General features: G+C 37.6%; 1 protein-coding gene across 3 annotated transcripts in view; it reads left to right on the top strand.

The window, feature by feature from the left end:
- CPSF3 (cleavage and polyadenylation specific factor 3) overlaps positions 1-16618 on the top strand; it is a 41633-nt gene that overhangs the window by 4064 nt on the left and 20951 nt on the right. For 2 of the 3 annotated variants that reach the window (XM_060027119.1, XM_060027120.1), the window contains exons 2-10: positions 784-847; positions 1985-2082; positions 2698-2826; positions 4113-4290; positions 7320-7409; positions 8697-8847; positions 12422-12597; positions 13552-13710; positions 14657-14803. In XM_060027119.1, the coding sequence (XP_059883102.1) occupies positions 784-847; positions 1985-2082; positions 2698-2826; positions 4113-4290; positions 7320-7409; positions 8697-8847; positions 12422-12597; positions 13552-13710; positions 14657-14803 (1192 nt within the window). Of the gene's footprint in view, positions 1-751; positions 848-1984; positions 2083-2697; positions 2827-4112; positions 4291-7319; positions 7410-8696; positions 8848-12421; positions 12598-13551; positions 13711-14656; positions 14804-16618 lie in introns of all 3 variants that reach the window. The other variant, XM_060027121.2, reaches the window with a different exon arrangement.

The raw sequence follows: 16618 nt of genomic DNA, 5'->3' as shown, positions 1-16618 counted from the left end.
ACTGCCGTGGCCCCAGGTTCAATCCCTGGTCAGGGAACTAAGATCCTGAAAGCCTCACAGTGCAGCCACACACACAAAAAAAACCTGCTTGATCTCGAATGAGTGGGTGAATCATGAGCTAGAATGGTTGGGGAGAGGCAGTCAGAGAAGAGGAGGGATTGGAAAAGCAGGCAAAGTTTAACTTAAAAGTCTTACGGGAATTGGAAAGCAAGGCTGTTTCATTAATTTAAGAAGAAAGGAAATTAATTTGAAATACTTGGTATCAAATATACTGAAACAACAGAAAGTAGAAGGAAAAGGGAATGAGATTCACAGGTAGGAATAAGATAAGTCTATTTAAATTTAAGCTATTTGGTAAATGCATATTTTCATCTTAAAGAAAATGAAAGAATTTTTAAGTGCTGATGGGTTTTTACTTAAGTGCTAATTCAAGAGTCTTATTAAATAATCTGAATCACTGCTAGTTTACATGTTGAATACATCACAGTTTAACCGTAACATTCAGAAGGTTGGATTTAACCTTTGGGCTTCTCAGATCTATACCAGCTTCTCTCACAATTTTAACAACTGAAAGATCCCTGAACTCCCAAAGGTCACTTTTCATCTTTTCCCACATTGATGCTGTTCTTTGCTATCTTTGTAACTTTGTGGAACTTTTATCTGCCTCAAGTGAGTGCTGGCATCAGATGGAACATAGTTTAAGTTGTAAAAAAGTTTGAATTTATTGGGCTTTATTTTGATTGTTTTTCAGTCATTTTTATTTCTTCCTTTGAATGTTTACAGTGGAGCTGGGCAAGAAGTGGGAAGATCATGTATTATTCTGGAATTCAAAGGAAGAAAAATAATGGTAATTATTATTTTGTAGTCTGGTTAACAGTATGTTCCTGTCTGCCTCGGGTGTTAGGTCTTTTCTAGCTGGGTAGTTTTTTCTAGTTCAGTAGTTACCTGTTTAGCTCCCAGAATAATGTCATAGTTGGTATAGGTCGTCTGTGTAAAATGTTAATGTGGAAAACTAGTACACCTTCCACTTAGTAATTTGACAAAACATTAAGTAAACTGAGAAAATATATTCTAAGTTTGTAAAATTGTCAACTGGATCTCCTGATCTTTTGTATCTTCAAAGTCCCTCTTCCATTCCTGAAGGTCTGGCCAACCTAACTGCCCCACCACCAGTGGGAGACCCCAAGAAACTGGCCACCTGAACACATGCAGAGCTCCAGCCACCCCCGTGCGGTGTGACAGTAGGGCCCTGGTCTGGCAGCTTAGGAACCTAAGTTAGCGCTAGGATACCTGGCCTTGGGCAAGTCAGTCTCTCCTCAGCCCACTTCCTTGACTGAGAGGTGGAGGGACTAGAAGAGCTGGTCTCCGTGGTCCTCATTAGGAAGGCGGTGCAGTGGCTTATCGTGGTCCTTTGGTCCCATTCCTCTGTTTCTCCCACTCTTAAAAGAACGGGCGTATGGCAGACACGTTCATCTCTTTAGTCATTTATTGTATTAATTGATAGGATATGACCAAAATGAGGATATAACCCCTTAATGACTGACTCTTCAGATTTTGCCTTCTAATACTTAAATTGCCCTGATCAGGGAAGTTTCCAGTTTCTAATCATTGTCTTCTCACAGTAGTCGCATCTGTAGTAGCGAATCTATAAACTTTAAAAATGTTCACCATTTCTGATATTAAAGTTCTTGAAAAAGAGTTCATTCGTTGTTATAGTGCCTACAAAAAGTAGCTGGAAAGAAGATGTCTTGTATTTTGTGTCCTGTGACTCTAAATGTGAGCTACAGTTAAATTTGTTTGGAAAGTTAGAGGTAATGGCGTATTTGCCCATTTAATAAGAATTGCATTCCAAATGCTTCCCACATGTATAGAGTCCATCCTGATTATGTATGGTGTGATGGGTCACTTATAATTATTGTCTATTTGTTGAATGAATTTTAATGTAATGTGGAGGAAATTACGATCTTTTTTCTGTTTCTTTCAGTTGGACTGTGGGATCCACCCAGGCCTAGAAGGAATGGATGCTCTTCCTTACATCGATTTAATTGACCCAGCTGAGATTGATCTCCTGCTAATTAGTCAGTAGGTTTTTTTCTTTATTAAGGACACTGTTTTTCAAGGACTTTCACCGTAAAGATCATTCTTTGCCAGATTTTAAGATTCTGGTGTTTTAAGAGTATTTTATATGAGGAATTATATTGCAGACATCTAAGTCTAAGACAACACACCATATCATCCTCACAGGTGAGAGAAGGTTACTATGAAAAACTTACTTTCCCATCTCTAGAGTGAGAAGAAGGTAACATATGCCTTGGATCCTTGTGAAACTTAAGACCAAGAAAGCTCTTTTGCAGAATATCTCCTGAGGCCACTGTGTTGTCACATTGTTCTGTGGGAACTTCACATATAAACAGTGACATGTTTCAACTTTATACGACTAAAGCGCTTGTTATAATTTTAGCTGTTGAGAATAGGTTTGGCTCCATTTTGATGTTTAAAATATACTTTTAATATCCTTTTCTTACACTAGAACTAGATGCATTATTCCTTCCTTCTGTACATACCTATCCTTGGTGTTCTGAAGGTATCAGTATGTAATTGTTACATAGAACTTTTCTGTACAGTGAGTTTTATTACATAAAATACATGATGGATAATATTTTAAGAACTGACAGAAGCCCTTTGTTTCTTTTTAAGTTTCCATTTGGATCACTGTGGAGCTTTGCCCTGGTTTCTACAGAAGACAAGTTTCAAAGGAAGAACATTTATGACTCATGCCACAAAAGCTATTTATAGATGGCTTCTTTCAGATTATGTCAAAGTTAGGTAAATTACTTTTTTAGATTTATACATGCCCTTGGTTCTACACAATACATACGGTTCAAGATATAGACCATTTTGTGTTTTGAAATGAGATGTTTTCTTTCTGTTCACAAGGCTGTCATTAATTTAGTCATTCATCATAACAACTCATCAAATACCTGTTGTGTCCCCAACACCTCCTTGGCCTTAAAGTCTTTATGTAGTTTTTGCATCCTTTTAAATCTTTGCAATGTAGGTGAGTTATAAGGTATGATAGCAATATTCTATAAATAGAATTTCATAATTTTATTAAAATTTAAAACAAAATACATTTTACAATGCTGTATACTGAAATCTTTTTTGGATGATTTGATCTAAGGAAATTGACTATCTTAATTGAAAAAGTTCTCTGGGGAAGTTTTCTCCAGTTGCAAGAGGAAAATCTACTCCTTTACCAGAAAGTTTGAAGGATTTTTATGATACCTATAGCACAAATGATTAGCCTTCAGAAGTTTACTGTTTAATATGTATATTCCAAGAGTAGCTAAGATGCGATTTGTTATTCTTCTATATAAATACAGAAGAATGGAACAGTTATCCTTAGTAGTAATTATACTGGTTAACACTTAAAGCTTATCATGTGCCAGGCACAGCCCTCAGTTCTTAATATATGTTAACTCATTTAATCTTCATATCAACCTCATGATGTAGGTTCTGTCGTGAATCCCATTTTACAGATGATGAGACTGAGGCACAGAGAGGTTAGGTAATTTGCCTGTGATGGTCACAGTAAGAGACAAAGCTGGGATTTGGACCCAAGCAATCTGGCTCCAGAGTGTGTGTCCTTAACCCCTACTCTCTCTTGCTTTTTTGGAAGTACGTTAGCATAATTTTCAGGAGAACACTTATGTTAGACTTTCTAACACGACCTTTTCTCTTTTAGAGAAATCTTTTCACATCCCAGAGTGAAAAACTCTGCATGGTTCAATGTATGTGAGTGAGTTTATCTCGCAAGAGTGTTGGGGCAGGAAGAAAGGTTGAGAAGTACTAGCCTAAAGAGTACTTTGCCTTACTTTACTGTTTGTGCTTTGCTTAAAATCATGCTTTATAGCTACACACACTGAACATTTTTATTATAATAGCAGAGTAAAACAAATACACAAAAGGTCCAAGAGATTCTAAATAGCATAATATGTACAATATAATTTTAAGAAATATGTGGATATGTCATCCACAGATAATTTCTTTGAGTTCAAAGACTTGTAAAATCTTACCGTTAATTTTTGTTGTTGGCATCTTTAAAAATTTAGTAATATATCAGCAGACGACATGCTATATACTGAGACAGATTTGGAAGAGAGCATGGACAAAATTGAAACCATCAACTTTCATGAAGTGAAGGAAGTTGCAGGAATCAAGTTTTGGTGTTACCACGCAGGCCATGTCCTGGGAGCTGCCATGTTCATGATTGAGATCGCGGGCGTGAAGGTACGCTCTAGCTCGGGAACTTCCTGCTCACAAGAAATCAGTGCAGGGCTTTAAAGAATATTCCCTAAGACTAGCAAAGTGTCAAAACACTGAAACATAAGGTAAAATTAAGTTGATACTTTTTCCTTGTAAATATCATAGTTCATACCCCCATGATAATAATTCTCTAATCATGATTAAGAAAAGAGAACGATAAGCATCTCAATAAAGTCCCCTCATGTTACCGTAGGATTAATTCCTTTTCAGTGTCCCTAGAAAACTGAAAGCTCTTTAGGGAAGAGCCTTCTTTGTGGCTGCATGCATTTAACATTGAAATACGTTTTGGCATTCATGTCCTCTTGATATTCTGGGATTCACATATAAACCCCTAAAGAGGGTAGACTGCGTGAGTGAAAGAGGTTAATCAGAAAGGATCTTTCCAACCATCTTTGATGAAAAAGATTGATGGAAGTCTTGAAAAACTTGAGAAAAATGTAGGTGGACTAATGGATTTCAGGACTCACTTGTGCACCAGTTCTCAACTCTGGCTGCACATTAGAATCACTTAGGAAGCTTTCTAAAATACAGGTGAAGGACTTCCCTGGTGGTGCAGTGGTTAAGAATCCGCCTGCCAATGCAGGGGACACGGGTTCCATCCCTGGTCCATGAAGATCCCACGTGCCGCAGAGCAACTAAGCCCATGTGCCACAACTGCTGAGCCTGCGCTCTAAAGCCCGTGAGCTACAACTACTGAGTCCACGTGCCGCAACTACTGAAGCCCGTCCGCCTAGAGCCTGTGCTCCACAACAAGAGAAGCCACCACAATGAGAAGCCCGCGCACCGCAACGAAGAGTAGCTCCTGCTCGCCGCAACTAGAGAAAGCCATGCGCAGCAACGAAGATCCAGCGCAGCCAAAAATAAATAAAATTTTACAGAAATAAAATTAAAAAATAAAATACCAGTGAATCTGAGAGAATGACCTTGGCCTTTTATTTTTAAGTTCTCTGGGTGACTTTTTTTTTGGCCTCATGGCAAGGCTTGTGGGATCTTAGTTCCCCGACCAGGGATTGAACCCAGGCCCTCGGCAGTGAAAGCGTGCAGTTCTAACCACTGGACTGCCAGGGAATTCCCTCTAGGTGATTCTTCTGTGCAGCCAGAGTTGGGAACCAGTGCTATAGTGTGATAGTGTTCTAAATTTTTTGTAGCTGCTCATTGTTTGAAATTTTTACACAATGACTTGTGCTGCGCACTGCTAAACCATTTATTCTTGCCGCTTTGCTCAAAAGCACAGAAGACAAGCGGAAACAGCACAAGCGCAAATCTAAAGCCACATTTCAAATTTGATGAAATTTGTTGGAGATAGGATCTTATCTTCTATCTAGATAGGTTTTCCATATACCTCAGTAGATTTCTTTCCTCATCATCATGACCTTTTTCTCTAAGATACTGAGCATATGTTTCAAGTTCATTAATATAGAGGTTATCTTTGTGGGCTGATTCTTGGAATATATTATTCCCATTAGTTAGGTTTAATAATTGAAACACTGGATGGTTTATGACTGAATTACTTTACACATTTTGAATCAGACACAAGCACTGCATCTAAATTCATCAGTTATAGGCCACTTTTTTCTATTGAACCTCACTTTCAAGCATTTATGAGCTGAACTATTTACAATAGGCAGGACATGGAAGCAACCTAAGTGTCCCATCAACAGATGAATGGATAAAGAACATGTGGCACATATATACAATGGAATATTACTCAGCCATAAAAAGAAGCGAAATTGAGTTATCTGTAGTGAGATGGATGGATCTAGAGTCTGTCATACAGAGTGAAGTAAGAGAAAAACAAAAACCATATGCTAACACATATATATGGAATCTTAAACAAACAAAAAAAAATGGTTCCGATGAACCTAGGGACAGGACAAGAATACAGACAGAGAATGGACTTGAGGACATGAGGGGGGGAACGGTAAGCTGGGACGAAGTGAGAGAGTAGCACGGACATATATACACCACCAAATGTAAAATAGATAGCTAGTGGGAAGCAGCTGCATAGCACAGGGAGATCAGCTCAGTGCCTTGTGACCACCTAGAGGGGTAGGATAGGGAGGGTGGGAGGGAGACATAAGAGGGAGGAGATATGGGGATATATGTATATGTATAGCTGATTCACTTTGTTATACAGCAGAAACTAACACACCATTGTAAAGTGATTATACTCCAATAAAGATGTTAAAAAAATAAACTTTGGCAAGAAGTGGCAAAAAAATAAAAACAGAGTGATCAGGGAAGCTGGTAGACTTATGAGTAATTTTATAATTGGTTTTACTTGAATGATCTGTTAGAAATGGCATGAAACTCCCATTACTTTCAGAATGTAAAGACTAGTGGTAGAAGTGTAACACGGAGAGGATCTGAAGATATTGAAAGTAAAATGGAACTCAGTAATTGTCCTTTTAGATATTAATGGAGTATAAAGTCTTTTGACCAATAAAAAAAAATACTGCTGAGAGAAATTAAAGAAGACCTAAATAAATAGGTCTCTGAATTGGATGATCTCTACTTTCCTGTTCAGTGGATTGAAGCTACTCAAGAAGTACTTAGCAATTGCTTTTAAAAGATATCAGTTTGGGACTTCCCTGGTGGTCCAGTGGTAAAGAATCTGCCTTACAACACAGGGGACACAGGTTTGAGCCCTGGTCCGGGAGGATAACCACATGCCACGGAGCAACTAAGCCCATGTGCCACAACTACTGAGCCTGTGCTCTGGAGCCCATGAGCCACAACTACTGAGCCCACGTGCTGCAACTACTGAAGCCTGCGCGCCTAGAGCCCATGCTCCACAACAAGAGAAGCCACCGCAGTGAGAAGCCTGTGCACCGCAAAGAAGAGTAGCCCTCGCTCGCTGCAACTAGAGAAAGCCCGCACGCAGCAACAAAGATCCAACGCAGCCAAAAATAAATAAAAGAATTTATGAGCTAAAGACAGTAGTAAAACGAAGCCTTCCAAATCCTAACTTTCTGGCTTTATCTTTTTCACAGCTTTTGTACACAGGTGATTTCTCAAGACAAGAAGACAGACACTTAATGGCAGCTGAAATTCCTAATATTAAACCTGATATTCTTATCATTGTAAGTATTACTGCCCTGTATTGTAATTAGTGTAATGTAAGCAGAATTTTTCTAATGGGAAAAAATATCATCTCATTTTCATAATATATGATCAGATATAAATGTGTCTGGGTTTTTAGTATGAAAATTCATTTTGGGGCCTCTCTTTGTAGTGCAGCTCCACTTTCTTGCTGTTAAATATATTAACTGTAGTCTAATATCAGAGATGATATGCTGTCTCCTGAATATTCTTGTCTAGGTTGATTACCTCAGATTTCTCGAGTATCTTAAAAGGTTGTGTAGAATGGCACGGCCCCACTGTCTTTGCCATGGTAACTGTCTTTTGGCCTGTAGCACCTGCTAACTTTATGTGTATGTTCTACTGGACTACTAGGTTACGAGTCTCAGAAAAATTTTAAAAATATTAACTGTACATGGAAGCTTTGGTGGAGAGGGGGTGATTGCTGAGGAGCAAATTAATAAATGTGCATTGGGCCTGTGGTTTATATAAGAATATCAAGGACAGTTAGTTCAAGGTAGAAGAGCTGTTTCTCCCTCACCACCTACGGCATCCCCCAGCTGCCCAAGAGTGAGGGACTGGTGCGTGTTGCTGTCCATGTGCAGTGTGTCATGAGCAAATTCAGTTGGCTCAGCTCACAGTATACTTGGCATATAAACTGACCTTAAATTAAAGGAAGTTTTTTTTAAACCCTCAGGAATAAGAGTTATTTTCATTATATCTGGTACTGTAGAGCAGTGCTTCTCAAATTTTAATGTGCTTATGAATCATCTGGTGATGCTGTTAAAATACAGATTCTGATTATGGCTGGGCTGGGGCCTGAGATTCAGCACTTCCAATAAGCTCTTGGGGATGCCAGCGCTGCTGGTCAGTGCACCACACAGAGTAAGGTCTAGGGGATATTCTTAAACAAAACTATAAGAAACAGTATCTATTTCTGATTTATAAGCTTTGACTTAACAGAGGTGGGAGAAATATCCTTTTCCCCAGCCATGGAAAGCAAAACGCTTTAAAAGAAAAAAAAGGCATCGCAAAATTATCTTGAGCAGGGAACATACATTTTTGGACTATTTCCTGATTCCATTTTCTAAAAAGTTTTTATTACTTGGATGTGAATTCTAACTTTTGTATCTGTTCTTTCTAACTAGTGTTCTAACAATATATGTTCGAGTAAATGGCATATTAATAGAGAAATAGGTCACTTTGCTTCTGCATTTCATTGATGTTTAACTTTTGTATTCTTTGAGAGTTATCAACCTTGGTCTCAACACTTCTGATATGTTCTTTAGGAATCTACTTACGGAACCCATATCCATGAGAAGCGAGAAGAGAGAGAGGCAAGGTTCTGTAACACTGTTCACGATATTGTGAACCGAGGGGGCAGAGGTCTCATTCCTGTCTTTGCTCTTGGAAGGGCTCAGGAGCTTCTCTTGATTTTAGGTATGCCTTTTCCTTTTTATTTGGGAGATTCTCAAAATCTTCCAGTGCAGTTATATCCTTGGATAGGTCCTTGGATAGGTCATTCTACCCTTGTCCTTGGATAGGTCATTCTACCCTTTGGGGCTGCAGTTTCTGTATTTAAGAATAGGGACTTGGTGCCAGAAAGAGCCCAGAGCAATAGTGAGTCTCATACAGTGCTACTGGAATATGAATGGTGTACCATCAGCGTCAGAAGTCTTAAAAATATGCTACCCTTTGACCCAGCAGTTCAACTTCTGGGAAATAAATACACAGAAAATTTTGTAAGTAAGACAATTCATAATTCTAAATATTTTTAAGTAAATATTATGGTAGTAAATATATTGTAGGAAAAAATCATGGTTCAGGTGAGTCATTATGTATTTTTACGTAATATATTAAGTGGACCAAAAAAGTAGGGTCCAAAACTGTGAACGCTGATCCTAGTTAGGTAAAAAACACACAAATGACTGGAAAGGCATTTAAAGATACCCAGATGTTAAATCTGGATAGTGAGAAAGTGGATGATTTCTTTTTCATTTTCTGCTTTTCTCCGTTTTCCAAATACTTCAATGAACATGTGTAACTTTTTGTAATAAGAGGAATAGTGGGTGTCACTTTTTGCGTATATTTGTATTTAATGACCCTTTTTAACATTCTGTGATTATTTTCTGGGGAATACACTCTTAAAGAATAACTGATAAGTGCCTCGTACGTATATAGCTTCAATGTCAAGAACTAGAAATGATCTTGAGCTCTTACTCTCAGTTCTTCTATCTGTACGATGACAGGGATAAGTAGTATCCCTGTTACACTGAAAAGGGAAACAAGGGAAAAAGAATAAATGGCCTCAGATCAAAAGCAAATCTGAGAGAGACAGGACTTAGTAGAAGCTAAATTTTCTAAAGCCTAAGCCAGTCCGTTTTCTCTTGGTTCTTCTTTCAAACTGCAAGTCACATTTGTCGTTATAGAAGTCTTGAAATGGAAAGTCTCCATAACAAAGTAATCTGAGGAGCAGAAGAAATTAAGAGAGTGAAACCATGTTGTCACCATCAAATTGAGTTGCCAGATCTAGCAAATAAATATACAGGACACCAGTTGAATTTTAATTTCAGATAAATAATAATATTTTAGCCTAGGTATGTCAAATATTTAATATATATTATTATACTAAAAATCTTTTATTTGTCTGAAATTCAAGTTTAATTGGGCATTTGCTGTGTTTGTCTGAAAACCATACTATCAAGTATATTATGATTCCTTTTATGAGCCAGGACTGCCCTATACACTTGGTTGCTCCTTGTCCCTCAAATTCCCCTTGTAATGCGCTATGATAGAAAGAGGGTAACTGCGCAAGCCACTGGTTTCAGATTCCACCTACGATCTAACCATGTGACCCTGGGCAAGTTATTCAACTTTCTTTAACGTTTAAAATTTTTTCTTAAAAATACACCCAAAAAAATAGGAGACTGTGATATGATCATGGGATGTAACGTACTTTGCAAGGTATTTGAGAAATCATGAGAGTATATATGAAAACATCGATACCATTAAAAATTTTAATTACATCTAAAAGAACATGAACAATTAAACCAGAGGGCAAAGCAGGAAATGTAGTTGTAATATGCATGGCAGGAAAAGTCCCTGTCCTTATGTAGAGTTTTCACTTATAAATCAAGTGGAAAAAGAACATTCCCACACTTTTCAACCTTTATTAGCCTCAGCTTCCTAATCTATAAGATGGAAATAAGTCTTCATAAATTTGTTTTGAAAACAGGAATAATATATGCAAATTGCATACTAGACATTTAATAAATTTCCTAAATGCACGTGTACCTAGTAGAATGAATGATGTCCTGGCCATACTACCTTCATAATATTTGGGGATTTAATGAGGATTTTCAGCTAATTTTTCAGTGAAAACAAGCCTTCTTTTGAAGGTATGTTGCCCACTGTTTTCAATAATTATCAGAAACTGTTTAGCAGTTTTCTAAAAATATAGTCACATAATAATGTGACTTTTTTGTGTTCAAAATCGGTTTTAACTCCTTTGGTGGTCCTGTCTTGTAATTAGTAAAGTCTAATTACAAAGTGTCTAATATCAGTAAGTCTATATGAAATATTAATAAAACATTTTATTTAAAACCACAGAATTTAGTGTCTCTCTGGAGTAATAAGTTATGGTCTGTTATTCAGCATCAGCTTCTACCAAATTATTTTTAGAAGCCTCCACATTTGGGACTACGATCACAGCATTCTTTGTAGGTCACGCGTTAATACTTAGGGATAGGTTTTGTGAGAGGACTGCTACGGGCTGGGAGAAATGCTTGCAAATGACGCGACCGACAAGGGCTTAATTTCCAAAATATACAGACAGCTCATGCAAATCAATATCAAAAAAAACAACAACCCAACCCGATCAAAAAATGGGCAGAAGACCTAAATAGACATTTCTCCAAAGAAGACATACAGATGGCCAATAAGTACATGAAAAGATGCTCAACATTGCTAAATTATTAGAAGAATGCAAATCAAAACTGCAATGAGGTATCAACTCACACAGGTCAGAATGGCCATCAGCAAAAAGTCTACAAATAAATGCTGGAGAAGGTGTGGAGAAAAGGGAACCCTCCTTCACTGTTGGTGGGAATGTAAATTGGTGCAGCCACTATGGAGAACAGTATAGACGTTCCTTAAAAAACTAAAAATGGAGTTACCATATGATCCAGCAATCCCACTTCTGGACATATGTCTGGAGAAAACTCTAATTCTAAAAGATACATGCGCCCCAGTGTTCATAGCAGCACTATTGATAATAGGCAAGACATGGAAGCAACCTAAATGTCCATTGACAGATGAATGGATAAAGAAGATGTGGTGTATACACACAGCCATAAAAAAAGAATGAAATATTGCCATTTGCAGCAACATGGATGGACCTAGAGATCATCATACTAAGTGAAGTCAGTCAGACAGAGAAAGACAAATATCATATGATATCACTTATATGTGGAATCTGAAATATACAAATGAACTTATTTCCAAAACAGAAACAGAAAACAGACTTATGGTTACCAAAGGGGAAGAGTGGGGCGGGGGGATAACTTGGGAGTTTGGGACTAGCAGATACAAACTACAATATGTAAAATAGATAAATGACAAGGTTCTACTGTATAGCATAGGGAGCTGTATTCAATATCTTGTGATAAACTAGAATGGAAAAGAATATGTATATATATGTATAACTGGAGCACTTTGCTGTACACCAGAAACTAACACAACATTCTAAATTAACTATACTCCAAAAAATAAAAATAAAAATAAATAAATAAATTAACTATACTCCAATTAAAAAAAAACAGAAGGAAAGAAAGAAAGAAGTTCTTGTTTTATAAGTTTGAGTTAAGACCAGGCTAATTTTTCTTAACCTCTTTAAAATATAGTTATGTGCTTTATTTCTTGTCTGAATTTTAAAAAACTAATTGTACATGTCATTTATTATTTGAACTATTTACTCCACATAACAAAATATTTGTTTCTTGTCAAATCTCTCTAGATGAGTACTGGCAGAATCACCCAGAACTCCATGATATTCCCATATACTATGCATCATCTTTGGCCAAGAAGTGTATGGCGGTGTACCAGACATATGTAAACGCCATGAATGACAAAATCCGCAAACAGATCAACATCAACAATCCCTTTGTTTTCAAACATATTAGTAACCTTAAGGTGAGTGCTTGTGAAGAAAGAAGGACAGATAATACTCAAGTAAGTCGTTAGTAGTAGGAGATGCCTGACATTGATTCTGTGGCTGCATCCTTGCTGAAGTCTTACCTTTTCTGAAGCAGGCATCACTTTTCTGAGGGAAATCAAAAATTTAGCAACTGGCATTCTTTTTTGCTTAAACAAATATTGCCACCTGTTCCAAGTCTCTGCATGTTCTCAATATTTACTGTTGCTAAGTAACTTGGATTTCTCTACTCAAACCTAATCATCTTTTTCATTAGCACTGCAGATTCCATATATGAAAATGTTCATGTTTATATTTCTAGAGCATTCAATAAAATCTGACTTCCTTTAATTTAAAAAAGTTTCATTCGAACTAATGCTCTAATCATAATAAACATAATACCCCAAATAATTCAAGTAATAAGTGGTCTTCCAGTTATCAGTAGGCTCTGTTCATAAAGTATTATTTTTTAAGTTAATTGCTTAGGAATTAGAGCCAAGTTTTCCCTCGAAACAATATTAAACTTTTTAGTTAGATTTTCTGGCCAGCTCAAAATATTGATGAAGTGTACAAAGCCATCGTGAGTCTTCGGGGAAATTCTTTCAGAGTTCTCTCTTGGGTGGATAGAAACCCATTTGACTCTTCCTTTTACTTTCTGCCTGCCTGCCTGCTAGGCACTGAAAACGGTCCTAATTGTCTTTTAGCTACCGTAGAAGGTTTTGAAGTCAATGTGAACTAATTGCTTTTTATCATTTTGTTTTCATTTCATTCCCAGCCTAAATCAACTGTTTAGGGACTTAGAAATTAGACTTAAAATGTTTATTAGTCTTGTCAAGGCCCTTCCAGTCATGTGATTAACCTTTTTACCTCACTTTTCGGTATTCTTTACAAATAAGGAATGCTTTGTCAAACCTTGGTATTTAACATGCTTTTACCATTCCTTTTCTTCTTAGAGCATGGATCATTTTGATGACATTGGTCCCAGTGTTGTCATGGCCTCCCCAGGCATGATGCAGAGTGGCTTATCCAGAGAGCTCTTCGAAAGCTGGTGTACTGATAAGAGGAATGGCGTCATTATAGCGGGATACTGTGTAGAGGGGACGCTTGCCAAGGTCAGTCAGAGCCTGAGACCATCGTGTTCTTCCTAATCAAGGCTGCAGAGGTGGCAGTATCCTCCCAGGTTTTTCCATTGAAGTAGTTCTTTAAATAGTGCAGGTTTTGATTTTTAAAAATGAGGATGGCAGTAGGCAGTTGGAGATGTTCTTAAGGTTGAAGAATGAGGTCCTCAGCTGAGTGGTTGGCACATGAAAGTTTGAGACGCACTCATCTGGTTGCAGTAAGAAAAAAAAAATGGAAGGGAATCTATTTGAGACAAACACATGGATACCCTCATCTGATGAGAAAGAGGTTTACTAATAAGTGTTCTCTTGAAAAGCTGGAGAATGTGTTTGGGTTGATTGCCCATCTTACTCGATATAAGGTGGTTGATATTAACTCTGAGGTATATAGACATTGATGTGCAAAACTTTAGAGAAAGTTTATGAATATTCCTGCATCATGTTCTCTTATCTTTTATTGATAACCTCAATTTTATTTTTTTAATACATTATGATTCCCTGCTTTAATCATTTTTATTACATTACCTTACTCTGTAAGTCACTTAGACAGTGTTGGCTGTGTATCTAAAATAGATTTCCAGAATAGAAATACATCTGTCCTTTATACAAATCCTCTTACCTGGAAAGTGACTTTTTAGAGCAGATAGTTCGGGATACAAGTGTATCTTTCTAATCATAAGTTATAATTTTCACTTCGAGGATCCCAGGTGTATTGAATTTTTGTTAATCTGCTTACTTTCCTGATTAAATGTTTGCTTGATCGAGAAAAGAAGTATTTGATATTTGCTACGTCAATAGTGTTAGAATGCTTTTTGTGTTAAAGGTCCTAAACCAGTGTAAGACTTTATGGCTGGGTGAAAAAGTAGAAAATGTACCTTTTCTTTTCTAATTAGAGAGTTTATGTGTTTTGTTTTGTTTACTTTTCTTTGTTTTTTAACAGCATATCATGTCTGAACCTGAAGAAATCACTACCATGTCGGGACAGAAGCTACCACTGAAAATGTCTGTTGATTACATTTCTTTCTCTGCTCACACAGATTACCAGCAAACCAGTGAATTTATTCGTGCTTTGAAACCGCCTCATGTGGTTAGTCTGTGAATTCGATTTTCAGCATTAAAGGTTGGAAGAGGCATGCCCAGCAGCAGCTGGTTCTCAGAGCAGACACTGCCTTCCTTACAGCAGCCGGTATCGCTCTCAGCAGTGCCTTCACGTGCACTTGCATCTGACCTTTACCACTCCCCTTTGACTTAGGCAAGCTGTGTACTTCAGTCTTCTCCATTTTACATGGCATCTCTTACTCAGATCTACCAGCTCCAGTGTTCTCTTCTGCTGCGTTCTTTCTGTTTTTTTCTGCTGCCTCCCCAATAACTTAAGAGCCCTGGCTTTGCAATGTGACTGTTTTGAGTCCCAGCTCCATCCCTTACTTGCTATGTAGCCTTGGGCAAGTTACTTAACCTCTCCTTAGCTCATATGTAAATAGGGATGATAATACCTCATAAAGTTATTGTGAGGACCAAATGAGAGTACATATATCTAAAGCACGTAATAGGGTGCCTGGCAATGGGAAATACCTATTAATGTGGAGAGAGGAGAAAGGCAAGTCATAATAGTAAAAGCTATAAAGATGCAGTTAGATGTGAAGTACATTACACAGCTCCTTACTAATGTGATTTGCTTATATTTTTAAGTTTTATGTAATTATTACAGTAACAGTTATATTTTGGGGGGACTGGAGAGAGTTAAGCTAAAAAAAAGTGTCTTAAATTAGAGGAACATTTATGGAGCATGAGTCTAGAAAACAGATGAAGCAATGAAGTACCCTTTCTGATTGTAGCATGTATCAAAACTTCATTCCTTTTTATGGCTGAATAATATTGCATTGTCTGTATAGACCACGTTTTGTTTATTCACCTGTTGATGGACACTTGGGTAGTTTCCACCTTTTGGCCATTGTAAATAATGCTGCCATGCACATTGGCATGTGACTATCTGTTTGAGTCCATTTTCAGTTCTTTGGGGTATATACCTAGGATTGGAATTGCTGGATCATGGGCTAATTCTGTGTTTAACTCTTTGAGGAATCACCGAACTGTTTTCCATAGCAGTTACACCATTTTACATTCCCACCAGCAATGCACAAGGGTTCCAGTTCTCCATATTCTTGTCAGCTTGTTATTTTCCCTTTTTAAAATTGTCACCATACCAGTAAGGGTGAAGTAGTATCTCTTTGTAGTTTTGATTTTCATTTCCGTGGTGACGAACGATGCTGAGCATTTTGTGTGCCCTTTTGTTCGTTTTTTAGTTTTTTCTAGCATATAGTCCTCACAGGTAGTTACCATTGGCCCTTAATGAGCAGATTCTTTAGTGGAGAAAATCCCTCACCTACTTGGCTTTATAGCACATCAAGTTTAGTTACAGTGTAGGCAGTTCATGGGTGCCTTCTGGTGTGTGTTGTTTATGGATATCCTCCCAGATTTTAAAGCTGTGCAGGAAAAGCTGTACTGCTCTCTCTCTGGAATCACCACCTCATCCTCAGTCCCATTTTGTTGCTCTCCAGACTCTGTCTCTGCCGTCAGTTTAAATTCCTGGATTGAATTTGATGCTTACCTTCCTCCAGTAACCAAGTCAGCAAGTCTGTCCACACGATAAAATAATAGTAGTGTTGGTGGTAGTGGTAAAAATAATAGCTAGCATTTATCAAGTATTTACTGTGCGCTAGGCACTGTACTGGTGTTTTACATGTATCAAGTCGCTTACTTCTCACAACCAACGACTATTTTGTAGAAGAGAAAACAGATGTTAAATAACTTGCCTAGAGTTACCCAGCTAGTAAGTGGCAGCGCCAAGATCTGTGTTACAGCAGCCAGGCCCCAGAGCTGGGGCTCGTCATCTCTAGGCCAT

The sequence above is a fragment of the Delphinus delphis genome, chromosome 12 (genome assembly GCF_949987515.2).
Source record: "Delphinus delphis chromosome 12, mDelDel1.2, whole genome shotgun sequence".
NCBI lineage: Eukaryota > Metazoa > Chordata > Mammalia > Artiodactyla > Delphinidae > Delphinus > Delphinus delphis.
The sequence above is the reverse complement of the archived record's forward strand: the minus strand, read 5'-3'. Positions and strand labels throughout refer to the sequence as shown.